A 26,902-nucleotide genomic window follows, 5' to 3' on the forward strand; every position below is an offset into this window, starting at 1 on the left:
TCCGTAAGTGTTCTTAAAAGAAATGTTGCTTACTGTACAATCAGCAGTTATGCTCTTCTAAAGCCAGTCAGTGGGCTTAGAAGGCTGTAACTCTGCGTGATTCTGCACATTTCAAATAAAATGGATTGAGGCCCTTTTTAAAAGCATTTTTTTTGAGGGGGGGGGGGAGTTCCCGCAGAACTCACTCTCCCAATGCTGCTAATTTGTTTTAGTAGCCAGGTTGAATGAAAATTGCTAATTTAGTTACTTTTTTCCTCCAGACCGGGTTGCAAATGCTTCCTGCCTGCCTGTGCGAACTATGGCAAGCAGGAAGTGTTCAGTCCCCACCCTCTTCCCTCCACCATTATGGTGGATACTCTAATAGGCAGCTGCCATGCCATGCAGGTGGGGGGGGGGGATTCTCAAGTGTGGGGGGGATTCTTGGCTGTGTGGTTTGCACGGAAACATAGCATTTCCATGTGAACCATGCTGCCTCCAGCGTCCAGGATACCAGCGATCTCGACTAGTACCTGTGCCTGCCGTGCAAATGGTGGCAGAGGCATCAGAAATGGATTCCATGAACCCATGTTGCCCGTGCGGAATCAGCCCCTGTTTAATATGGCATTGTTCCCTTTGTCCACCCCACTTTTGTTTCCCTCTTGGGATTTGTATTCATTGGCTTTGTCTGATTCTCAGGTTGTTGTGAAGTTCATTTGGAAGGAGAAAGTGTTAGATAACGTCTGGGTCGATGATCCTGAATTGGGAAGAGTAACCCAAGAAATTGCGATTCTGGTAAAACTGCAGCACCCCAGCATTATTAAGGTATAGTTCATTCAGTATGCAAATACATAGCTATGAAGATGTAGCTTATGAATTTACTGTTACATAATAGAAGTATAATTACAACGTAGTCTTTGCCATTTTTCTGTATAGGTATTTGTCAGCACTAAGGCCCACTTAATGTATCTTGTACAAATGTGTAGCTAACATTTGGCTGGAAAATATCATAATATAGCGAGCTTGTACTGTCTTACTGATGCAGCAGTCCCTAAGGCTCTTGAAGGCAGACTATATTAGTTCTACTAACATGTAAGATTTGGGCCTGTTTCGGAAGGGCCCCTGCTGCCGCTGCACACTGGCATTTATGATACTGGTGTGGCCCTGGGGCCGTTCGCACACTGAGGTGCCATTGGCCCCAGAGTGTCTCATTGACCGAAGCAGAAAAACAGCATTTCCCTGGTGGTTGGGGGTGGAAAGCACTATGCTGCTTCGATGCAGAGGCGGCAGCCATGCAAACAGCGCCCTTTGAACGGTGTTTTTAGCCCATTCGCAGTGAGCCTGGGCTAATTGGGGCGGGGGGGGTGTTTGACTTTTTTTTAAGCAGTGAGGGATTTAAAAAAAAATTTTTTTGAGAACCAAAGTTTTTGTCACTAGGTGCTAGATGTATTTGAGAACCAGCAGTTCTTCCAGCTAGTGATGGAGAAGCATGGGCCAGGTCTTGATCTCTTCACTTTCATCGATAACCAGCCCAGTATGGATGAACCTTTGGCAAGTTTCATATTCAGACAGGTAAGACCTGACCAAAGTGAAATCTGAAAATAAATTAGCATGCAATGGGTTAGTTGACAAAACTGGAAGGGAAAGGTGGTTGATTGGATAAAATACAAATAGGGCACCTGCCCGTATTTGTGGAGTGGTATATCAATTCTGATCTTCCTTTTTATAGTGAACACATTTTAACCAAATAGGAAGTACCGGTATTTGGTTTCTTTCACATTTGCCTATCTTTTATCCAGCTTTTTCATGTTACTTTATTTTTGTTATTGTTTTGCTCCCCCTACAGTGCTAAGTTCGTCAATTACCTTTATAAGCTATTGTCATTAGTAGTTGACAATACTAAAGTTTTTTGTAGGGTCACACAAGAAATGTTCCTAAGAGCTTGATATGTTCCTGGATGTTCCTAAGAGCTTGATATCCACAGAGCGTCTCCCTCCAAACAGAGCCTGCCTAGCACAGGAAATCTTCTGTGCATAGGCTTTACTTTCATTGAGTTTGGGGAGATTATCTTTCCACTGAGGATGATCAAGGATATATTCTTGGGGAATTCAAAGGATAAGGTCCTTCAAGTGATAAAATGGGATGAAATTTGAATGTTAAAAACAAATAACATAAATGGCAGTAGTTATTGTATTGAAGATATATTTGATAGTCCTGTGTAGATTGAGAAGATACTTCAACATTCACTGTCTTTTAGTTTTAAACATGCTAATAGCTCAAACCAAATTCTGTGAAATTTCTTACTATATCTTATTAATATAAAAGGCTATTTGTGGTGACAAATCACTTCCAGCCAATTGCCACGCACATGTGTCTGGGGGGCGGAGCTTACACAGAATGGGTAAAAAACAGTACAAACGAAACAGCAAAATATGGCAGTTACTCATTCTCTCGTGCATTCACCCTTCTCCCCCACTGCTGAATAATTACAGTAACTGTACCATCTGCCGCTGCCTGAGGAGGAGGAAGCACGTGTGTCGGCTACGCCCCACGGGAGGCAAATTCTGGCAGCCACAACTGCACTGTTAACTGTTAACATGGTGATAAAGGCATCTGGGAAGAGAAACAGGTGTCTAGGAAGAGAAGGAGAAGGGAGCTGATGACACGGGCCCAAGGGGAGTGGAAAGGCAGGAGGGGTTGGTCTCCTCAGTGGGTGCCAGTAACCCTTGCATGCCAATGCAGGTGTTCAGGAAGAGGATGATGAGGGAGCTGGTGATGAATGGCCATGGGGGTAGGAAAGGCAGGAGGGGTTAGCCCCATTGGTGGGGGCTGTTAACCCATCACCAGTTTTCTAGAGTCTGTTGTATTTGTTTGTACAACCGGCTTTATTGTTGATCTTGAATAAACCTAGATCTTCTTTGTGTCATATTTATTGGCAGATGTTTTTGTTTGCGCCATAGAATTCTCTGATGAGAATTTGAAGCCTAATAAAAAGGCTGTAGCTAGAGTGTGGACTATTAAACTTCTTGACAAAGTGGCATAACAATGACTGTTGTCTACAGAAAGTCAGATTTTCCCAAATCCCGCTTATCACAGTGGGATTTAGGTTGGTACATATGGCTTTGTATTTCACCTAATGACTATAGAAGTAGGAAATGCAGTACGTCAGAGATTCTATACACTCTCCTTAAACAAATAAATGCCACGTCAGGGCTAAAAACCAAGAATAACAATGTTTTTTTCAGGTTATAATTAGAAACTACATATATTGTCTACAGTGGTATACATTCTAATCCTTGGTCCTGTCTGTATGTCAGCTGGTGTCTGCAGTGGGCTATCTACGATGTAAGAATATCCTTCACAGAGATATCAAGGATGAGAACATCATCATTGCTGAAGATTTCACTATTAAGCTGGTGGACTTTGGCTCAGCTGCCTACTTAGAACCAAACAAGCTGTTCTACACGTTCTGTGGAACTATTGAGTATTGTTCTCCAGAAGTGCTGTCAGGCAATCCGTATGTATTATTTTTAATGTAAAACTCTTAATACCTTGCTAATAGTCATTGATTCAGCTGAGGGTGGGGCTTGCAGGATTCCCAGAAATTAAATGAGGGTGAAGATAGTGTTTCCTTAGTGGTCAGTTCGAGCAGTTTTCTTGCTACTTCTTTGAGGCTCTTCCAGAGTTCTCCTTGTGCCAGCACACACCACTCCTCCAGTACTGTTTTTCATCCTCTTATTGTGTCTGAAGCTTCAGAAGAGGTGGGGAAGCCATCAAAGCTAGTGAGTTGGATCATGAGAAGAAGGAATCTCTTATTAGGAACAATCCTTATTTGGGGTGTACTTTTAAATGTGATTTTAGTTTGTTTTGTATTCCTGTTTTGCTTGACTTTTTTGCAAATATAACTATAGGTTTGCCTTTTGGACGACATATTCTACACTATAGGTATCCAGGACCAGAACTTGAGATGTGGTCTCTTGGAATCACACTTTATACGTTAGTCTTTGGAGAACATCCTTTTTGTGAGCTGGAAGAAACCATGAGGGCCATCTTACAACCTCCCTTCAGTGTGTCAGCAGGTAGGCATTTCATTAATGTAGTCAAAGAATTAGAAAATAGAAGAGAGAAGAAATAGGCCTGCAGCTGGGTTTTTTGAGCCTTTTTATAAGATAAGCCTATTAAGAGTGCACACCCAATCTGGAGTGTCTAAATAAACATATAGTTTTCCTCTTTCTTGCATCTGGACTGGCCTGATGCCAGTTTGTGGTAAAGGATCTGTAGCTCTGTGACTGCCATTAAATGTTGGCTTGAGCATCCAGAACGTGTCCTCTAGGTTCTCTTTCCCTCTTGTCCCAAATCTTTAGATGAGCCTGAATATATGAGGCATAAAGGTTGGTTGTGACTGTCCTCGGCCTACTCTTTAAGACTCTTGTGGACCTGCCAGAAAGGAATCAGCAGATTTCTCTTTGCTAATCCTGGTACTTGCTTATTTTGCTCTCAAGCAGCTTCTGAGAAATGAATCCTGGCCTCTCCAGTTATGGTCAGGATATAAAAAGCTTTTTAAAATTGTTAAAATTATTTGGTTCTCTGGTTTGGCCTTGTAAAAGGATTTGGCCTTGGTAAAATTACTCCATTCTCTGGTTGTCCTTTTCTGTCCCATACAAGGTGAATAAAAATTAATGATTTTTTAAATATTTAAGTTGGACTTTTAAAAAATAAAATGGTTTTTCAGGGAAAATACTTAAGATATTTTATATTCCAAAGGTTATTTGGCCAGCGTAGCATAGTGCTAAAGAGCAGTAGACTGTACTCTGGAGAACTGGGTTTGTTTTCCTGCTCCTTCACAACCTTGGATCAAACTCTCTCAAGCCCTGCTTTACCTCACAAGATGTCTGTTGCAGGGAGAGGAAGGAGTTATGCTTGTAAGCCATTTTAAGACTCTTTATGATAGAGAAAGGTTGGGCATAAAAACCAACTGTTCTTTTCTTCATGAAATAAGGATTAGTTTTCAATTATGTAGCATGAGGGTAGTACAGGAATATTCATGCAATGTTTAATTTTTTGGTAGATGAATTGTGTTAATCCATTAATGATGTCACGCTCTTTCAGAGGAAGTTTCTATGAAATTATTTTGGGCAGTTTTTCTAGCTAGAACAGTGGTTCTCAACCTGGGGGTTGGGACCCCTTTGGGGGTCAAACGACCCTTTCACAGGGGTTGCCTAAGACTCTCTCCATCAGTGTTCTCCATCTGTAAAATGGATAAATGTTAGGGTTGGGGGTCACCACAACTTGAGGAACTGTATTAAAGGGTTGCAGCATTAGGAAGGTTGAGAACCACTGAGCTAGAAGATAGTATCATAGATGCTTGATTTTCCAGTTTTTGAAACTGTGAATGTGCATCTGCCAAGTTAACATGCCATATAAAATGCACGGACACAGTTGACAAGACTTTTATCCCATTGAACCTTTGCAACTCTATGTACATAGAGTCAACCTCTTACCCCTTAAGAACTAAGTTTCAAGAAGCTCAGTGAATAGAAGATTGTTTGGAGTGGAATAGATATGCACAAGGAGCTAAGTGTGAGAAGGGAGGGGCAAGCAGTAAAAATGAAAATGAAACCTTTTGAGCAGAATATTGTTGTTTTCTGGAGGAGAAAATGTATAATGATAGCACACCATAAAAGAGACCTAGCATAGGAATATTTTAATGAAGTTCCTCTACCTATGGGTCAGGGAGGCATGCATTCAAAATACAAACACTGCATCACTACTCAAAGAAATGAAACGAGATAGTTCACCTCACAACAGTTTCATAATCATCTATCTTTGTATTTCTAATAGTATAATAACCAAATCAGTCATTTTTTAAAATGTAACTTGAAAACTAATCTAAAAAGTTATTATTCTAAAAAGTAAATCTTCATCTGGTTGTAAACATTAAGATTTTACCAGCAAGACTGAGTCTATATGTAAAAGACCATGAATTAAATCTAGTGTTATTGACTAGTGATTTAAATCACGGTTTAAATCATGATTAAAATTGATTTGATTTAAATCCACCCGAGCCCCATATGATTGGTTTAAAATTGTATACAGTAGTTGTTCATTATGACTATGATTCTATGTGACTTGTGACTTGTGATAAACCTATGTTAAAAAATTAAAAAGCTTACAATAAATAAATTGGGAAGATTCAATACATATACACCTGTGCACATGAATGGAAGAGAGCTTATAATAGCTGAGCATTCTGAGTATGTGTCTTGGTTAAGCAGAGCGGGCAAATCAGGAGTTTCTTTGTGCCTGCTTTTGCAACATCTATGTAAAATCTGGCTTATATTCATGGAGCAGCAGTGGTTAAGAGCAGGTGTACTCTAATCTGGAGGAACCGGGTTTGATTCCCTGCTTTGCTGCTTGAGCTGTGGAGGCTTATTTGGGGAATTCAGATTAGCCTGTGCACTCCAACACACAACAGCTGGGTGACCTTGGACTGGTCACAGTTCTTCTGAGCTCTCGCAGCCCCACCTACCTCACAGGGTGTTTGTTGTGAGGGGCAAGGGAAAGGAGTTTGTAAGCCCCTTTGAGTCTCCTGTAGGAGAGAAAGAAATATAATAGAGAAATATAAATCCAACTCTTCTTCTTAATCCTGATATAAAATCTATGGTGTAAAATTTGGCTTAATTCTGATGTAATATTGCACCTATTCTATTTCTGGGTAAACAACTAGTGGGGCCCGGCCATGCGTTGCTGTGACTTATTGTAGTGAAATGGGAAAGGAACGGTAGCAGCAAATCAATTGTAGAGGCCAGCAGTACATGCTCATGGAAACGCGCAGGCTGATACTGCGTGATGTCATTGATGTGTGTGACCGCATCCTTCCTCACTTCTCTTCCCTTGCATGGCACCCCTCCCCCTACTTCCCTCCCCTTTCCCTTTGCTAGAGTGGGTGGGTCATATCCAGATGCTGGGCCCCATCCCACCCCTTCCTTGCATGCCATCCCTCACTCTCTCCCCTCCCGAACTTGTCTTCCATTGCATGCCTCCCCCTCCGTCCCTTCCTTCTCCCGCCCCCTCTTCCCTTGCATGGCACCCCTCCCCATCCCTCCCTTCCATCTCCCTCTGCTAGGACGGGTGTGTCATATCCAGATGCTGAGCCCCCTCCCACCCCTTCCTTGCATGCCACCCCTCAGTCACTGTCCCCTCTCTCACTTCTCTTCCCTTGCATGCCTCCCCCTCCATCCCTTCCCTCTCCCTCCACTGAATGTGTATGAGAGTAGGTGTGTTGTGTGGTAGTAGTGGCTGAGGCACAGAGAGTGAAAGGTACCTGCATGTGAGGGGGGGAACCCCACCTGACGTCTCACACGGCAACGTGTGTATGTGTTTCACATCCACTCTAGTTATTGCCTATGTACTGTTTTCACTGCTCATATTTGGCCATCTGAGCGAACATTCTAAGGGCACAAACATTCTAAGGGTGACAGTTAAACACAGGCAGCTTCATGGCCTGGTGCGCCAGGAAAAAGATGTTTTACCTGGCTCAGGTGTGTTGTCTGACAGCAAGAGATATGTAAGAACACAGTTGGGGGAATGAGTGAGGGTCTATGAAATTTTCAGAGCGTTTGGGCCAGCAGGTGCGGGGTTATTCTTGAAGCAACAAACACATGGTTCCATTTTTATATATATATAGATTCTAGTACAGTCTACCTTTATCACTGAGACTCAAAGAGGATTACAGAGTATAGTTCAAATATAATCAACAAAATGGGGCATTTAATGAATAAACATCCATGGAATGAGTATAACTGATGTTAATTTCCCTGCTCTGGCTGTGGAGGTTTTTTTTACTGAGCTGAAGAACATGGTATCTACCTAAAAGTCCATGGCATTTACCAGTCTCAAGATTCATCTGGCCTCAGCACAGCTCTGTCTCACTACTTGAAAATTGAGAAGTGCATTGTAAAATGTTGGAATGTGGCAACACAGTGGCAAAATTCTGCATGTTCCTACATTCACCTGAGTGACACTCACTTAGCATAAAGTAGGCTAGACTCTGCACATAACAGATGCAACTAGTGTAATGCTGCATTGCCAAATCTCGAAATTGGAAATCCCCCACCAGCCTGCCCTGACCTACAGGACCTCTTTCTTTGATGGATTCAGCCTTAATCTGTTCTTTTCCAACCATCCAGCCACGGCCTCCAAACACTGTGCCAGAACATCTGGGGCAGCAGCTGGCTAGCCATTCATCAACAGAACAAGCCAGGTATCATCAGCATATTAATGACAACTCAGCCCAAAACTCTGGACAAACTGCGCCAGGGGCTATATGTGGACGTTAAACAGCACTGGGGAAAAGATAGCCCTGGGGAAAGGATAGTCACCTTCTGTCCCCAGTCTGGAGAAACAAGACCAGCCATTTTAAGGCTGTACCCTGGATCAATGTGGTGGTGGGTCAAGAGATTGTGAGCGACCATTTCAAATGCTGTGGTGAGATCTAATAACGCTAGCAGTGCTGACCTGCCTTGGTCCATTAATGGTGGTGGTGGGGAATCCTGTTTGAAGCTGTGACTCTTCCAGCCTGCAGCATCTCTGCCTTACTTGGATTCAACTTCAGTTTGTTCTGCTTTACCCACTTGATCCCTGCAATCAGACTCTTGGCCAGAAGAAAGACAGCAGCAGCTAGTGGCTTATTCAGAATAATATACACCTGGGTATCATTGTATTAAGGATGACTCATTAGAGAGAAATTGCACGTATATCAAATAACATGGGAGATAATAGTGAGCTTTGTGGTACCCGCATGCCAGCTCCCAAGAGGATGATTCTGCATCTCCCTTCACAGTTTTTGAGAAATCTGATGGAAGATAACAGAAGCATCTTAGCACTGGTCTGCCCAGACCTTTCTCACCTTCCAGATGTCTAAGCAGTATTGCATGGCTGCTGGCAGATATGGCAACAACAGAAATATATTATCTTTGTTCATCTGAAGATGGAAATGATCTGCAGAGGCCATTAAAGCTGTCTCTGTCCCAAACCTAATTAGGATCTTTGTTTCAGCTGATTAGTAATTAAGATGAGAACTTTTTCTAACAGGTGGGATAGTGGGGCAAGTCAAATTATGGACAGGTTTAGCTACCAGTCTGGATTAGAGAGAATAGAGAAATCCCGGTGTGTGTGTGTGTGCAACATTGCTGTTATGCCCTTTTAGAGGATGTCCTTCATTCATGACTGGGAGTTGCTTTTGATCATGGAAAGGAGGACATGCACTTTTCACAGGAGACGGTTGGGAGTTGTTTTGCCATAGTCAACACAATTTGAATTTGGGGATGATTTTCATGTAAGAACTTGGGTCTTCTGCATTAGTCAGTTTTTCAGGTAACTGCCTAGTGGAATATGTCCTTCAGGTGTGAGAGCCTGCAAAACTGAGAGGGCTCTTCCTCCCACTGCAGGGTGCAGAAGTTCTTGCCTCTGGAATTCTTGCCTCCTGAAGTGGATGGCAGAAGTCACCCATCAAAACTTGTCCTCTTTTCCTGATCAGAAAGAACTCTCATTGGTAAGTTCAGCATGTCTTTCTAAACGTTTTATTCAGACATTTTTCAAAAGTGAAGAACAAATACCATGTCATGCAGTATGAGTGACTTTTGTACTTCCAGTGAAGTAGTCTTACTTACATTTGTTAAGAACATACACAAATTGCAGAAGGCTGTTCACATCTGCTGTAGGAACTATTTTTCTATTTAAGAACCTAAGAAAGAGCCAGCTGGATCAGACCAGAGTCCACCTAGTCCAGCACTCTGCTACTTCCAGTGGCCCACCAGGTGCCTTTGGGAGCTTACATGCAGGATGTGAAAGCAATGGCCGCCTGCTGCTGCTGCTCCCAAGCACCTGGTCTGTTAAGGCATTTGCAATCATAGATCAAAGAGGATCAAGATTGGTAGCCACTTCTCCTCCATAAATCTGTCCAAGCCCCTTTTAAAGCTATCCAGGTTAGTGGCCATCACCACCTCCTTAGCTTAGAATTAGCTTATTCGTCCTTGTTCTTTCAAGAATTGGTATGGACTTGGACTTTGGCATACACAGGGTTAAGATCCCAAATATATTTTAGAATATCCAAAATACAAGCCTGATCCATTCTTGCAAGGGGACGCCTTTGCAAGTTACCGAACCTTCGTGTGTGTCAATTTGGGGGGACACTGTGTTCTTCAGATCTTGGGATATTCTTATGAATGCTTCGGCTTTAAAACAAAATAGCTGAAAAAGATTTTGTTTCTGTAGTAGATAATCCAGATAATCACTCAAATGCATGAGCCTACTTTGTACTGTATGCAATGTGTAATTTAGCCCCTGATGCTGAAAGCGTGCTACTTTCCCTCAATCCAAGTCAAGGGAAAATCAAGGTAGAAGGGAAAGCTGTGGAACACTGTTAAAAACTGCAGTACAGTGTGTTGGGATGCATGGCTCACAGCAAGACACGGAGGCCTGCTTCTGAGTTGTGTCCTACGAGTCACTCTTCTGTTGGTGTCATAGACAGTTCAGACTAAAATGGATGCCAAATCTTAATTCTGGACTTTGATTCTAAAAAGGGGCCTCTGCTTGCATCATTTCTCTTCACCATGCATAGCAGCAAGCAAAACCTTTCTTGCAGCCTCAGCTGTTGCAATCTAGATAACAAAAGCCACAATTCTGGAAAAGATACACCTCTTCTCTAGCTCACAAAAGATATGCTAATGCCGCTCAGCCTTAACAGAATCAGCCCCGACTTCTTCCCTAGCTGTTCCAATCATACCCTTCCTGTCCAACTACTGAGAGCCATCAAACCTTACTCTGAATGGGAATACTCTGAGTTGTAAGTTCATCAACTGTTTAAAATCTAATCAAAATTAGACTATCTCCGGCTCTGGCTCACCTGAGCCATTTCCCACTGTATTGTTCTCTCCTGAGAGTGAAACTTTGCTTTGTCCAGGGAGATTGCCTCTTTTAGCATTGCCAGAGGGCTAAAATTTCCTACAGCCCTACCAAACAAGGGCTCCTTGCCTTTGGACCTGGTGCTAGCATTGGACCTTGCTCCATTGTGCCCTGGACCCCCACTTCCTTGGACTTTCTCCCAGATAGGTGAATATCACCCTTCCCTCAGTGCCCCCTGCTATTCTCAGTCTATTCTTCATTTCTATCTATATCCTATATCTATATCCTAGGCGCCTTGAAACTGTGTACGTGTGTGTTTTGCCAAATTGCGTATGTACCTTTTATTATTTTTGTTCTTTAATAAAATTGTTAAACTCTACTTAAATTCTGGTTTCCTGCAGATTTCTGAAGAGAAAACCCCTGTATAAATTGGTAGTAAAGATCCCAATGCCTGACCTTTTGCATTGCAACGTCTGTTCCTGCTAATTCCCCAGACAAAGGAAACAGACCGTGCTAATTTGAATAACAAATGCATACTGAATATAGATTTTCTTAGGTTATACATCAGCTATTTTTAGCTTAATTTAGAGAATTGAAAGGCAAGCTGAAGATGGATCTACAAGTTACTGATCTTGTTTCTTATTCCTCAGCCCTGATGAATATCCTCTCTGGACTCTTACATCCTTTGCCAAAGAACCGCACCACTCTGGAAATGGTAATAAAAGATATTTGGGTAAATCAACCTGTGAACCTGGCTAATTACACCTGGGAAGAAGTATATTGTTCTTCCAAGCAAGGTACGAGACACAGCTTTCAAAGCTGCTACTTGGATTTCTTGTAGGCATTGCTTATTTAGAAATGTCAAAGGATAATGGTTTCCCATTCAAAAGAAGTGGTATGTTGGCTTGGACAACAAAGAGTTGTTATGCTGGCTTGGCATAGTTTGCTCATTTTGAGCTGCATAGTAGTAAAAGATTGAGTCTGAACTACTGTTGTTGAACTATGCAAACAATAATTGCTGCACTGCTGCAGTGACTTTTTGGTGCGTGTCGAACTTTCCTTCCCTTGTTTCTTTACTTTTCAGAAGGCACCCGCTTCAAAATTCATTCCAGTGCCCCCAGGTGTGGCACCTGGACACTTCCAAGCCTGGAAAGCGTGCAGAGCGTAGATGATGATGCCATTGCCCGCAGGCTGGTGGAACAGCTGCAAGACCGAACTACCAACGCTAATGAGCAACAGCCATCAACTTCTTTTTGTTGACGGAACTACTGAAATCTGTACTCTGGACATATACCATTTGCTGATGAACGTCACCTTCATCTTCCTTGAGAGCTTAAAAAAATACCAAGATAATGCACATACGGTGCTATGCTGAGTGACTGGGATTATAGCCATTCATCCTGCCTGCTGTGGGTACTTATGCCCCCTCTGAGCCTATTAGTTGTGCATCTCCAGGGATCTCATTGGTACAGTGCTTACATATGAAAGTGCCAAAGTGTGCTGTCACAAAAAATCTTAGCTGTTGACCAAGCAATTTAAACTTAAACCTGTTAGGGGTGTTTTGTGCATAGGAACTCATGTATGGGAATATGGCAGGCCTTTGGATGAGATGGATAACTATGATCCTACTACCATATGATGCATCATCACTATTCTTTCATGCTTATTCTGCATGAATAATTGTGTTTAAGGAGCAGGGCAAAATCCTGTGTTGCCCAAAGTTGCACCAATAAGACTGTTTTTTTAAAATTTCAATTTATTCCAACTCTTCAGTTAGGTGAAGCACTTTTTAAAAATAAGGCGGCTAGACATCTACAGTTGCTTCTCCTTGGGACAGGTTGGTTAAGTCTAAAATACTTGATAATGTGAATTAATAGCATAAGAATAGTCTGTTGGCTTGTTTCAGGCCTTTTCCTGCAAAGTGTTTCTAAGAGGTGATTCCAGTTTCCTCATCCTACTATTCAGGGTTTACTTACTATTTAGGTAGAGCCTAAAATACTCCCACTCTTGGGTGTTTTGGATGATCCTGCTTCTGAGAATTTTGCTCATCATGTTGAAGGTGAAATTTTGTAGCTAATAGGTCAGAGTGAGAGGGCAATGATTTTCTGCAGATGAAGAACAAACCTAAGACAGATTTTCTGTTTTAATTTGCTATGTTTAAAAATAGCAAAGAACCCTGGTAGGACATTCCTATGCTTTAGTTGTTAAGGTGCTGATCTTCACTAGTGTTTTTCGTAACAGCGCAAAATATTCTCAGACTTCATCTTATAGTTATCTTTTAAGTGTTTTGGGAACTGTGACACTGTTAAAACTGAACTGTATTATAGCTCAACATAGGTTAATTTTGAATACTTTTACTATATCTGGATGTACTATATCTGGATGACTTGACTCTCTGAATAGTTGCTTGACTTATATTTGGCAGTAATTCAGCAAATACAAATTTTGTAATAAAAACCATATTTTACATTAATTATTTGCAGACTAAGTGTTCTAACTTTTCTGTTAAACACCAGTTTAGAAAGTTGCTTCTCTAGATCCTATTTCCAGTGCTGTAGTGCCTTCATTTCTGTTATTTTGTAGCATACCACCAATCAGTTGGTACAGAAGAAAAAATTCAAAATGTTTCTTAGTCCTGTTCTGCACACATGGGAGGCACCTCCAAGACAGTAACCTAATATATTCTCCCCAAAGATGTACATTTATCTGTCGTGATTCTTGTTCTTGGGGGACATGCCTACCTTTACTAATTGAAGCCTTGCTCCTCCATAATTCCAAAATAGATTCCAGGACATTTTTTTAAGCCAGATGTAAATGAAGTCACAACAGCTCTATCTTGATTAATTGAAATGTGCCAAAATACTTTTAAAGTAGCCAAAATCTTGACTAATTGAAATGTACCAAGATACTTTTAAACTAATTGGTTGGGTAAGCTTCAAGTCTTCAATTTTACTGTAGGCCATGTTTTGAAAAACAGGAGACCATTAAGTATATTTTGATTGCTATAATTTCCACCTTAATTGTGTTCTGTCATTTTTTGCTAAAGTTAACAATAAATTTTAGTATCTTAATATTTGTGTCTGTGTATGTATTTTGGGTATGCCTGTGAGTGATGTGATGCATTTCTCTGGCAGGCTTGCCAGAATGCTGTGACAGAGGTGCTAACAGTGCCAGTATGAGTTAATGCTGAAGGCTCCTGTCTTCAGCACCAGCACCTGGGTCCTGTTTTCCACAAACTAGCATGTGCCTTTGCCATTCCTATCCATTACCGCTCTCCAGCAAGAAAAAAACCCAAGCTTTTACACTTTGGTTAATCTTTCCGTACTGATTATAGATAAACCATAGGAAGGTCAGCAGAGTGACCTGCTGAGGCCCATGCTAGAAGGGAAGTCTATGCCAAGAGGCAATTCCTTATATGAAATACAGACAAGAAATAATGCTGTATGCAAAGTTATGATGGATTTCCTTGAAAATCAGCAGTTATAGAAGCAGCTTTTCTGGGATTATGTTCTGTTCCTTTCACAAACAATACATTGCGTGTTTGTTGGAGATTTTCCCAGCTGAGAAAACGGGTTGCTTTTTTTTTTTGGTTAAAAAGACTGCAAATGCTGATCATAAACGTAAAAAAGAGATTAATTTTTGTGAGTGTCAGTCGTAAACATCGACTGAGATCAATTATACATGAGCGGTTTGTCTCAGTTTGCACGCTATTGGGCAGCACGGTGCTGGTTCTCACGGTACTTATGTGCAACTTCTGAGTCCTTACCATCTTTCCCCAAACCCACTTTGCTGTGATGTTTTGGGAAAGGTCCCGGCAAAGCTCTGGGGACACCCACGTGAACAGCAAAGTTGGAACATCATTTTCCTTACCGCAGTTCCCCACTGCGGCGATTTCTCTTTAGCCAGAAGGCTAATCCATCAGACATAACTCCTAGCAAGTAGAAAAGAAAGTTGGGCAAGGTTCTAAAAATCCCTTCCGCCACACTACAGCAAAACGCGAAAAGAACCGAGAATTCAGAGCAGCAAAATCGTCTGCCACCAAGAGAGCATTTGTTGGAAACCTGGGGCGAATGCCAAGACCGAGCATTGATGATGAGCGAGCTTGCACACGTCACGTTGAAACTATCAACACCGGGGTTGTGTGTGCTGATGCCTGCACGTTAAGTATTTCATTGGGAATCTGTTACCGTATAACGCTAGACTGTAAGAACGAATAAATGCCTACGTCAATTCCTACGTGGGGCATCGCCACTCGCCCCGTTTCGACGAGAATACCGTGGCTATTCAAAGGGTTTCCAGAAGGCGGCCCCTGAACCACTCTGGGAACGTTCCTTTCGGCTTCCGTTTCCGGAGGGAGAGAGTTTTGGCTAGCACTTCGGCAGCATGCGCGGCTTTGAGTTGGGGCGGCTGTGCGCGCGGGTGGGTGCTTCCGCCGTGGCCGCAATTCTGCTCGTTTCTGCTCTGCAAAAGCAGTCGGGCGCGGCTCTGGTTGGATCTCGCATTTTATTCGGAATTGTGGCTCACGCAGAATGACCACGCGGCTTTCTTTAAACGTCGTTGCAACTGCGGTGACTACTGTACCCCAGCTCTGTATTTGCAGGTTTTAACGTAATTTTGAATCCGTTTCCCATGAGCATAAATTGGGAGAAGTGTATTGTCGAAGGCTTTCACGGCCGGAATCACTTGGGTGCTGTGTGGTTTCCGGGCTGTATGGCCGTGTTCTAGCAGCATTCTCTCCTGACGTTTCGCCTGTGTATGTATTTTGGCGAAACGTCAGGAGAGAATGCTGCTAGAACACGGCCATACAGCCCGGAAACCACACAGCACCCAATTGGGAGAAGGTTTGACATCTTTGCAGGACGAAAGTGGGTGTCACGGTGGCTGTGGTTCTCCTTGGAGGGCGAATCGGGCGTTGCCACGTGCATTGGGTGTTTCTGAGTCCGTTCTGCTTCTCTCGAGCCACGCCATGGCCAGGCTAGTGGAGCAGTACCTAGAGCTGTAATAGACCTTGTTGTCTCCACATGATGGTGGGGCCAGCCCAGGGTTGCAGCCCACCAATTCTGGGGAATGACCAGTCGGCCACTCCCTGTTGCACGGCATGTAGGGTAGGGGCACAGCAGTGCTCACCTTCACCTGTCGGCCAACAAGGCACTTCCTTTGTCTTCAGATGGTTCTTCAATTTAAGGTGGAGGCTGGAGTTCTCCAGGAATTACAGCCAATCTCCAGACTAGCGATCAGTTCGCTTGGAGAAGAAAGTGACTTTTTTAGGATGGACTCTGTGGCATCATATACCTGGGGCTTTCTCCCCATACTCCAACCCTCCCCAATTTCTGCTCCCAAATCTGCTGGAATTTCCCAAGCTGGAGTTGGCACCCCTACTGCAGAGCTCTATGTGACAAGGTTTTGGCCTCCCAGTAGGCCTCTGAATTCTCCCTGGATTAAGCATGCTTCAGGTCGCAATATTATATATAGGGCAGGGTTATAGTTACGGTGTACTTAATCTCCACAAAGCTTTGAGAGAGGTCTAGGAGGTAATATTGCATGGCATGGAAGCACTGCTTTAAAGCTGCCACTTTTTTGTTTTATAGGACAAGTAGGAATCTGATAGTGCTTAAAGGACTAAATAATTATTTCAGTATCAGCTTTCATGATTAAGAACTTGCTTCTTCAGATGCATTGAGTGCCCCCTCATAAAGAGATATACCGGTAGTTATATTTAGGCTTATGAGAAAGTGGGAGTGGGGTTACAAAAAAAGGCAGTTTGCAACAAAAAATGAAGACAATTAAATCTATTCAGAATGGGTGAGGACCACTTCCAACTGTAGTCTGATGGGTCAGAATGGGAGAGATGTAAAATCACATCTAATTGGGGAAGGTGCAACATGACATGCAAAACATAAGCAGAATAAACTTAAAATTACTTAAACATAACTCTGAACAACTTGCACATAGTGAGGAAACCCAAGTGTATAGGACTTCCCATTGGACTTCTGTTTAATTTTGCTACAACTAACACTGCTACTGCTCTAGACAAACTAAGGTATCAGTCTGCCCTTTATAAAAATAGTTTTCAGAATAATAGCATGTATGTGGTGTGATGTCGAAATGTGTGTGTCAGAGCAGTCCGATGATATCTGATAGTATAAAGTAGGCAGTTATGTATCTCATTGTGATTTATAAGATTAAAATAAATGTCACAGATCAGGTATTTTCTCTCCACCCACCTAACTGTTCTTTAACATTATAATGTACTCTCCTACATTAACAGCATTGCTTTTGTAGCATAGTTTGTGTAAAACATATTATCAAGGTAATGGGTGTCAGTTTACCTACATGGTATGAGTCACTATTCTGTCCTAATTTGGATATCTTTATAGTGCAAACAGATAATGGATAAGTGACCCAACCATGCAATCAGTATGAGGATTTGAAATGAATGATAAAATGATTCTGTGTGACAGGGAGATGGATTCACACTGCAATCCTGGACATACCCTTCTATGTCCACTAACTTCAGTGCTCTTAGAAGGGTATAGCTCTTCTCAGGATTGCACTGTTGTTTTTGTGAAGACTTTTTAATGTGGCAGTTCTTATGTCTGAGCTCTCTGTAGAAGCAGTTAATGGTAATAAGAATTTTGTTGTCTATTTTTGTAGGTCTTACAGAGGCACAGTTTTGCTTCCCTTGCCTGTCAGAGTATCCAGTTGTCTTCTTTGAATTCATCACCTCTTGCCTTTTCTTGCTCTCTTCGACACCTGGGATGCAAATTGGTTTGTACCAGTTCTGAACAAAATGAAATGCCCTTGCACGTTGCTAGCTTCAACCCAGAGAGCAGTGATGATCCTCAAAAACCCCTGGAGACTGTCACCTCTTCTCCTGCAGAGCAACAGAGACCAGCTAATCTCAGCTACTTGAAGTTGGGAAAAGTGCTTGATTCATTCTTGGACATGGGTTTCAGTCATGCTGAAATAAAGGCATTGTTCAGCGTGCAGCCCAAGCTACTTTCTCATGCTAGGTTGGCTTTAGTTTCAGAACTCCTACTCTTGGGTTTAAGCACTGATGCCATACTGAAGGCCCTACAAAAGAGTCCTGAATTGCTGAGAATGTCACCAAACCACCTAAAGGACCGTGCAGATCTTCTGAGGAAGCTCAGCTTTAAGGAAGGTATTGAAAAACACTGAAATGCTGATCTTGTCTATGAAGTTCCTGGAGCCACATTGTGTTTTTGGGAAGCTAATTTGCTTAACCTGTAAGCATTATCCTTACATGATTTCTGTGGGTATCCTCTGAAATAAGCCTGGTACTAAAGGGCAAGTACAAATACATTTGTGGATGAGATGAAAGGAAGCATTGATATGTTTTAGGTTTGACAGAAATTTGTCAAGAGCATAACAGTATGTACATGTCAGTGGCCTTTCAGATAGAAATTGGATCCAGTTTTTATTATTTAGCCTGTAACCTTTTAGAACCGTGTAGATAAAAATTAATTATTTTTTAAAAATAAAAATCAGATTTTTAATATAAATCTGAATTTTTCAATAAAATCCTTTTGGAGTAAAAATATAGTTTAATTTTTTTCCTGTTAAAATTCATTAAAGTCCAAAGTTTGTTCATTATGAAATAAAATTAGTTTTTAATTTATATATAATGAGACTGTATATTCATGCAATGTTTAATTTTTTGGGGTAAATTAATTCTATTGCCATTCAAAATGCCATGCTCTTCTAGAGATTTCTGTCATATTATTGTGGGCAGTTTTTCCATCTAGAAGATATTATCACAGATGGATGGTTCTGTAGTTTTCAAAACTATTAATGTGTTTCTGCAAAGATAACATGCCTCTTTTCACAGTAAATATATTATAAAATAAACATATGGAGTTGAGAAAAATAAATTAATTCCATTGTTCCTTTGCAAATCTGTGTACACTGAATCAACCCTTACCTATTAAGTTCTAAGTTTCAAGGATTGGGGAATGAATAGAAAATTGTTTGAGGTAGAGCTGGACACAAGTAAGGAGGGATGGGCAAGCAGTAAAAATATACCGTATATACTTGCGTATAAGTCGACCCGCATATAAGTCGAGGCACCTAATTTTACCACAAAAAACTGGGAAAACTTATTGACTCGCGTATAAGTCGAGGGTGGGAAATGCAGCAGCTGCTGGTAAATTTCAAAAATAAAAATAGATGCCAATAAAATTACATCAATTGAGGCATCAGTAGGTTAAATGTTTTTGAATATTTATTTGAAAGAAAAACAGTAAACTGGCTCTGTAAGTGGAAAAGAGGGTCAACAAGAACAATATGGTATCAACAATAACTTTAAAAGTACAAAAACCTTAGCTCAACCAGCAACCAAGCTAAAACACAAGAGTTAAAATCCTCCAAAACTGGATTCCTCATCATCATCTGTATGTCCAAATGTAACCCAACTTAGATTTTAAGAGGGATATTATCAGAAATGGAAAATCTACTATTAGCTTCTATTGTAAACAAAGGGGATGGGGCATCCCCCCCTTGGGGTCAATAGCTTTGGATCCCTGACCCAAAATTCACCAAACCTGGCTGGTATCATAAAGAGACTCTCCTGATGAGACCAGCCAGGTTTGGTGAAGTTGTCCAGAGGAATCCAAAGTTATGGACCCCTCAAAAAGCGTAGACCCATCTACTAATAGCTCCTATTGAAAATAATGGAGAATGGGGGCACCTCATTTGGGGGTCCATAACTTTGGACCCCCTGAACCAAACTTTACCAAACTTGGCTGGTATCATCAGGAGTGTCTTCTGAGGGTACCCTGAAATTTTGGTGCCGCTAGCATAAAAACTGCGCCCCCTGCTGGCCGGCAAAGTAAAAACACACAAAAAATTTTAATGACCCACATATAAGTCAAGGGGAGCTTTTTCAGCATTAAAAATGTGCTGAAAAATTCGACTTATACATGAGTATATACGGTAAGTGAAACCTTTAGCCAAATACCACACAAGTCTTGGGATCTTTGTATGCATAGCCTAAAGGTTATCATATTATGTTTCCCTTGAGGAATAAATCTATAAAGGCAGTAAAAGAGATCTAGTTTTGGAATATTTTAATGAAGTTCTGTTGCCTATGGGTAAGACAGGCAGGCACTCGTGCAAAATATAAATACTGTAACAAAGAAATGCAAGTCCTAGTGGCCTGAATTAAAATGGAGATGGTTCACTTTGCAGTCATTTCATAATTACCTATTTATGTCTAATACTATAACCCAATCAGTAATTTCTTATATGTAAAAATAATCCAAAAAGGTATTCTTCTAAAAAGGAAACCTTCATCTCCTTGTGAATTTCAGCAAGAATGAGTCTTTATGTAGAAAACCATGATTTAAATCAAGTCTTACTGACTAAAATTGATTAGATTTAAATCCACCCTGTTTAGAACAGATAATTTGACATTCTTTTTGCCTCCCTGTTGTGTGTACATAAAATGCCATTAAGTCACAGTGGACTTATGGCAACCTCCTATGGAGCATCTGTAATGAGATAAAAATCCTGTGTTCATATTGAACCTTGGGAGGAGCATTATTCTGACCTTGGAAATGAATTCTAGTTCAGCTGTCTCATATTGTAATAGTCCCTTGCACTTCTTGGTCGAATTGCCACACACAAACAAATATCTTGGTCTTTTAAGGTGCTACTGGACTCAGAATTTTGTTCTAATACAGAATAATGTGGCTATCCATCTGAAACTATTAGGAACGTAAGTTGCTAATTTGGAATAAGGTTGATATTCCTACAATTTTCATGGATTGTTTGGGTAGTGGTAGTGCCTCGTGCTGAGGTAAAGCAGATTGCTGCAGCTGTTCCTTTTATGTATAACAGTAAAAAGCATCGGACATAGGCATGCCCCTAAATTATTGCTTTGCCTTTCATTTTAATAGGTAGTCTGAATCACATGGCAATTCACTGTCCAAGTATCTTCACCTTGCCCCAAAGCAGAATTGAGGCCGTAAAGAACCTTCTCACAGAAAAATGCCTCTTCTCGACTCAGCAACTATCTAAAATTCTACGAACGTGCCCAAATGTCCTGCTGGAAGACCTGGATCATCTGGAGTACAAATTCCAAGTAAGTTTAGATTAGGTATTGTTAGCTTGTATTATGTTTTAAATTATGTTTTCTTTCTAACACTGATAAATATAATCCATTTCCATATAGTTTAATCCGCAGCCCCAAATAAATCAGTGGGCTTTCCCATTGTGGTGACTCGAAATCCTAAAATTCCAGTGTATCACACATTCATGTCATATGCAGGTTAAGTGTTCTTTAATAGGGAATTAATAAACAATGTCTATCTTTTAAGGATTTTTTTTGCTTTTACAGCATTTTTATTCTTTCAAATAATGATACAGTATATATAGTAGTGAAAATAAACTTGGCTTTCATACATGCAAATCCATGTGCTTGTTGTCATCTTGCAAGAACTCCTAATTTGGATCCAGGTAAATGGGTTCCCACTTCCTGTACCATAGTATTTTCTTTGAATTTATTATAATAAAAGCTGTGATTTTATAGTTTTTTTTCTGTGACATGCTGCTGGTGTTTAGATATTAACAACCCTTAGCTCTGTTTTTGTCTTTCTGTGACATATTTTCAGTGCTCTCTATCTACTAATAATGGGGCTGGTTCACTGTATCTATAGTGTGATTCATTACTGAAGAATTCAAAGTAACTAATTTCTCAGAGGACTTAAAATGCTTCTACAATTTTAGGAAGAAAAAGTTATATAAATCCAATAGTCCTTGTATTGAGATGTAAACTAGAAGCCTATTTGACTTGATTTCAAGTTGTTGAGCTAGGTAGCTTGAAACAGAACTAGAAACATCTCTGTCCCTGACAAAGTCCAGTCCTGCACTAGCTGTGCTTCCGTTAATCAAAACCCATATGCCTAATTCTGTGTAGGCTTGCCTCAGCATAGAAAATTAGCAATAACTGTAACAATAATTGATTCAATGTATTGTCCAAGGCTTTTATGACCAGATTCAACTGGTGGTTGTGGGTTTTCCGGACTGTGTTTTCCGCAGTCTGGTAGATCTTGTTCCTAACGTTTTGCCTGCATCTGTGGCTGGCATCTTCAGAGGTGTAACAGACAGTGTGTAACAGACTTCCCTGTGTGATACACCTCTGAAGATGCCAGCCACAGACGCAGGCAAAACGTTAGGAACAAGACCTATCAGACCATGGCCCGGAAAACCCACAACAACCAATAATTGATTCCTTTTAGTAAAAGGATGATATTTTAAATATCTCTACCCTTCTCTTTAGTTTGTCTATTTCAGGATGGGAATTAAACACAGAGAAATAGTGAACTCTGCATTCTTTCAAAAATCACTGGCTGAGATCAAGAATCGGCACATCTTCTTAGAGCGTTTGGGACTCTATCAAACACCTGATAAGAAAGGACAGACCCAGATTGTGAACCCCAAACTGAAAAGTCTAATCAGAGCATCTGAAACAGACTTTGTAACCAAAATAGCCTGCTCTTCTGTTGAGGAGTATGAGATTTTTAAGAAATTGCTGGCCCGTGAAGAAGAACCAGAATGGAATAAGGATGGGACATTGAAAGTTGAACTTTCAGATGTGGAGAGTGATGAAGAGTCAGATACAGAATGAAATGAAATTGTTTTGGATGCAATTTATTGTTTGGATGCAATTTATTATTTGGATGCAATTTACTGGGAGGTCAGTGTTAGTTTCACTAGGAATTTGAATTTAATACTTAGCTCTGGTCGACTTGTGGCTGTATAAAAATAATGAAACAGAGCTTTATGCCTTTTGAGTGCTTTGCCTAATTCTTTTCCCGTTGTTTAAATCTACACATTTACACACCTAGGCCATCACAGGGTGAATTGGGAATAGGACCCCTCATTTGCTTTTTGAATACTAGAATAAAAATCTACTTTACAAAACCCTTCTATAATTTATAAGGGGGAAAAGCTTTGAAAAGGAGTTTGGATTTGTACCCTATTTTTCTCACTTGTAAGGAGACTCAGGGTGGCTTACAAACTCCTTCCCCTTCCTGTCCCCACAACAGACATCTTGTGAGGTAGGTGGGGCTGAGAGAGCTTGGAGAGAATTAACTAGCCTATGGGCACCCAGGAGGCTCCATGGGCAGGAGTGGGAAAACAAATTTGATTCACCAGAGAGTATAGAGTCTGCTGCCCATGTGGAGGAATAGGGAATTAAATCCAGTTCTCCAGATTAGAGTCCACTGCTCTTAACCACTACACCATTCTGGCTAAGCTCCTTTTCTACCCCACCCTCCCTTCCCAAGGATTTCTGTCTTGAAAAAATAATTCCAACAATATTGCAACATAGTAGTTTCAGACCATTGTAAAAATGGTAGTCGCTATATAATGGAAAGCTGCTCCTTCAGTTTTGGATTACCCCATGGGCTGTTGTTTCCCTCTCTCTGCCCTACATAAACTGGGTAGTGCCACTCATTTGTTTTTTTTCCAAATGCTGCCCCTTGTTTCTCCATTGCCAGCATCATGATGGCCCCTTCCGCACATGCAAAATAATGCGTTTTCAGACCACTTTCACAACTGTTTGCAAGTGGATTTTGCCATTCCTCACAGCTTCAAAGAGCACCGAAAGCAGTTTGAAAGTGCATTATTCTGCATGTGCGGAATGAGCCGATGTCTTTTGCCTTGAGGGGCAGGGCTGGTGTGTCATTTATTGAGCAGACAAGTGCGAGGTCTGAGTTGGGTTGCCAAGGAAAGGGAGATTTTTAGTGTGTGTTTGGAAACAGATGTTAAAGGTTTTTGTGAGGCACAGAATAGATAGGGATTTTATAGCTAACCCCTGAAATTTTTCCTTCTGTTTAGAGAAACCAGACAGCATTTTAGATTGAAATACAATTTATTTAAACCAAAAACAACTTTGACAGAATAAAATTTTTAAAAAGTTTATTGCTGCATTACATATGCTTCAATCTGGCTATAGAATACTGGCTTGATACAGATTCTGTATCTTAGACTGTGGCGACTGAAGAACCAATGTCACTGTGTGACAAATAAACTTTGTTAAAACTTCTCACTGCCTCAGTTGCAGCTGCTTTCAAAAAGCTCACTGTGCGTAGAAAAACATTTTTACTGTGATGTTACCACTATGCTTTCACCCTCTTTGTAGTGTGGAAATTGCATGTGTAACAGTTGGTTTTAACTACCGGTAGATGCCAAAACCAATAAAACTGGAACAGTTGAATTTAAGTGCTTATCAGTCCTTTCTGTTAATGGGAAATGAAACACTTAATTTTTCTGATGCTGGCTTCTATTCTTATTGAAAAGATAAGTGACTCCTGATCTTGGAGAAATTAGCATTTTAAATGCAGAAGTAAATTTAAAATGTCCTTGTTTTGAACTAATGAAACCCATGGTTCTCTGTTGTCACTTCTGTGGTATTCCCCTAATCCATTTTAAGTGATAAGCTACTTATTCCCTTTTCTAGCTTTTAAAGAAGCTGTTTCCTCAACCTGAGAAATCCAAATATAAAAGGGCCACTGACTGTGTCCTATTAAATGCTGTAAGTAGTAATAGAGAGGGAAACCGTGCATCTAGTTTATCCTTTTCAGCATTGTGTTTTCCTTCCTTTTTCTTTTGGCAAGTACCTCTGAGGCTTAAACTGATTACAGTGAGAAATAATGTGCTACATGGGGAATGTGAACCCAATAGCTGTCACACCCCACACTCAATTATACTTGTTACAATTAGCACACAGGAATAGGCCCAAGCAGTTTGATGGCCTTAATAGTAGGAATAATAGGGAAGCTTTATTTTGTGCTGCTATTCCTGCTGAGACTGGCATTTCACTTGCAGCATGCTCTTTATTGAAGAAACTATATTTACAACTCTCAGGCTGCCAGGATTTAGAGTTCCAGGGAAAAGGACTCTGCTTACAAAAATTAATACATCTTATTCGACTGTGCTTTTAAAGAACCAAATGACCAGTTAAAGATGCTTTCTAATGCTGTGTATGGAATAATATTTTAAAACTAACTATCTGGTTTTTATTAATTTATAAAATATACAATATATGTGAATTGACACAATCTTATATTTAGTTAGTCATACAAACTCCCAAAAGCTTTTAAAAAAACACCCCCTTGCATGGCTGGCTATGTTTATGTATTGCAGCAAACAAAACACTTGCTCCAAGTAAGCAGGGGGAATACTGAAAGTAGTAAATATGTTGTTGTGAAATTACCTTTTCTTAGGTGCATCACAAAAGTAACCTTTGAAATGCTATGGCTGAAACAGGCACTGGAGGCAACTGTTCTCAATTAAAAAACAGCTCTTGACAATAGTGAAAAACAGCACTGAATCCTTCTTGTGGATGGGGATGGGGATATAGGGAGGGGAGCCCTAGTTTTTAAAACCATTTTGTCTGTAAATGTTTTACATTTGTAGAATGCTTCAAACATCATTTTATGGCATTGAGATTCTCGTTTGGTTCATAGAACACCACATGATTCATGACTACTTTCTTTTCTGAAACTGCTTCTTAGCCTCTTGTGATCAGTTATACCCACCACTGATGAATGTTTGAGAGGCTCAGGCCTACTTTTGCTCCAAGCAGCCCACCAAAGTCATGGGAGTCTTTTATAACATGTCATTCATCTGTAGAAAAATTCAGATGCTATGAAGAAAAGGCAAGAACGCTTTTATAATCCTGCCAAAGACAAAGGGATTTGGCCATTGGGTGAACACCTCCTGAATCAAAGGAGGAAAGGGGCCTTAGCTCTGGCGAGATGTCTCCCCTTTTTTGCCATCCAGTGAGCAGAAATACTGATGGTTTGGGATCCTGTAAAAGGAAAAAAAGCAAGAGGTAAGACTGCATTGCATACAAACACATTGACAAGTCCAGCACTAGACACTTCCTTTTGATTACAAAAGCAAATTTCTTCTCTGTTTGTCCATACAGTTTAAGCTGTAACACAAAATATAAAAAGGGATGTTGGTACCGAACATCCTCAGCTGAGCAGATTTCTGAAGACCAATTCTACTAGTGTAGCTTGGGTAAGGGGATGGGGTCTGTCAGTAGAAGTGAAGGCAGAGAAACTGTAAGGCTCAAAATACAGAGAAAGTGTTTTTCAAAAGCAGTATCAAAATACCCTAGGGGCTACAACTGAATTTTTCTGTTCTTCCTTTTTAAAAAAGTGGGTAGTGAATAATTCAGAAAAATGGCTGTCTGGTGTAAGAAACTAGTGAACCTGTTTAGAATTTTGTCAAAAAAACTGTCAATCTGTCTGACTCTTCTGATATTAGAAATGCACAATATCTGTCCATAGTTACAAGACTGGTTTTCTGTTTTGCTAATCTAATTTATGTACTCTTCTCACACAGATAATGAATTGCCTACCACAATTTTAAAATGCCCTCAAATGGGGAATACAGCCATTTCCACTCCTGTGATTCAATCAGTAAATGACCAGTATCACATGGGGACGTTTAACGGCCATCAGTAAATGACCAGTACCACATGGGGAATCTACACCAGGGAGCAAAAATATGCACAGTATCTATAAAGGCAGCTTATTCACAGCAAGGGCCGTATTAAGTATACTGTTAGTATGGTCCCCATTCCACTCACCTCTCAGCAGAGACAGCACATACTTACTATATGGTTTCTTTAGTGTCTGTTACTTTGTTTCCTGAAATAATTAGAATATATGAAACTTAATCCAGTATTTTTTTGTTTGACATACATCACTCAACACATCTTTAATTCTAAGGAACCGAATTGTTCTGAATACTATTAAGCTCTCCCAATGTATTAACTATTGCAGAATTCAAAAGAAGCAGTACTGAGCCACTGTCAGATTAGGATCTGAGAGACTCAGGTTCAAATCCCCACTCTGCCCTCGAAGCTTGCTGGGTGACTTTGGGCCAGTCACACACCCCATCTAACTAACCCATAGGGTTGTTGTGTGGACAAAATGGAGGCGAGGAGAAAACCCAGGGTGCATAAATGAAGTAAACAATAACA

The 26,902-nt window shown here is 40.7% G+C and overlaps 3 protein-coding genes across 12 annotated transcripts in view; 2 read left to right on the top strand and 1 right to left on the bottom strand.

Annotated features, from left to right (window-relative positions):
* The window catches only part of PASK (PAS domain containing serine/threonine kinase), a 33,286-nt gene extending 19,334 nt beyond the window's left edge, over nt 1–13,952 (top strand). For 2 of the 3 annotated variants that reach the window (XM_048506180.1, XM_048506181.1), the window contains exons 13-18: nt 676–801; nt 1,414–1,548; nt 3,294–3,493; nt 3,922–4,055; nt 11,532–11,678; nt 11,966–13,952. In XM_048506180.1, the coding sequence (XP_048362137.1) occupies nt 676–801; nt 1,414–1,548; nt 3,294–3,493; nt 3,922–4,055; nt 11,532–11,678; nt 11,966–12,141 (918 nt within the window). In that variant the 3' untranslated portion in view covers nt 12,142–13,952. Of the gene's footprint in view, nt 1–675; nt 802–1,413; nt 1,549–3,293; nt 3,494–3,921; nt 4,056–9,425; nt 9,530–11,531; nt 11,679–11,965 lie in introns of those variants that run through there. The other variant, XM_048506182.1, reaches the window with a different exon arrangement.
* Nucleotides 13,953–15,202: 1,250 nt separating this feature from the next.
* Nucleotides 15,203–24,126, top strand: MTERF4 (mitochondrial transcription termination factor 4). Of its 4 annotated transcripts, none has more exons than XM_048505162.1 (4): nt 15,203–15,300; nt 17,536–18,043; nt 20,799–20,983; nt 22,181–24,126. In XM_048505162.1, the coding sequence occupies exons 1-4, from the start codon at nt 15,265–15,267 to the stop codon at nt 22,526–22,528; spliced, it is 1,077 nt and encodes a 358-aa protein (XP_048361119.1). In that variant the 5' UTR covers nt 15,203–15,264; the 3' UTR covers nt 22,529–24,126. The 4 variants fall into 4 exon arrangements, with proteins under 4 accessions (XP_048361119.1, XP_048361118.1, XP_048361120.1 ...); XM_048505161.1 differs by lacking the exon at nt 15,203–15,300 and adding an exon at nt 15,309–15,449; XM_048505163.1 differs by lacking the exon at nt 15,203–15,300 and adding an exon at nt 15,361–15,489.
* SNED1 (sushi, nidogen and EGF like domains 1) overlaps nt 23,809–26,902 on the bottom strand; it is a 93,832-nt gene continuing 90,738 nt past the window's right edge. For 2 of the 5 annotated variants that reach the window (XM_048505157.1, XM_048505155.1), the window contains 2 exons: nt 26,534–26,567; nt 23,809–25,717 (listed from right to left, as the gene is read on the bottom strand). In XM_048505157.1, coding sequence (XP_048361114.1) covers nt 25,717; nt 26,534–26,567 — 35 coding nt within the window. In that variant the 3' untranslated portion in view covers nt 23,809–25,716. Of the gene's footprint in view, nt 26,568–26,902 lie in introns of all 5 variants that reach the window. The other 3 variants (XM_048505158.1, XM_048505156.1, XM_048505154.1) reach the window with 2 other exon arrangements.

This window comes from Sphaerodactylus townsendi, linkage group LG08 (assembly GCF_021028975.2).
Source record: "Sphaerodactylus townsendi isolate TG3544 linkage group LG08, MPM_Stown_v2.3, whole genome shotgun sequence".
NCBI classification, from domain to species: Eukaryota; Metazoa; Chordata; class Lepidosauria; order Squamata; family Sphaerodactylidae; genus Sphaerodactylus; species Sphaerodactylus townsendi.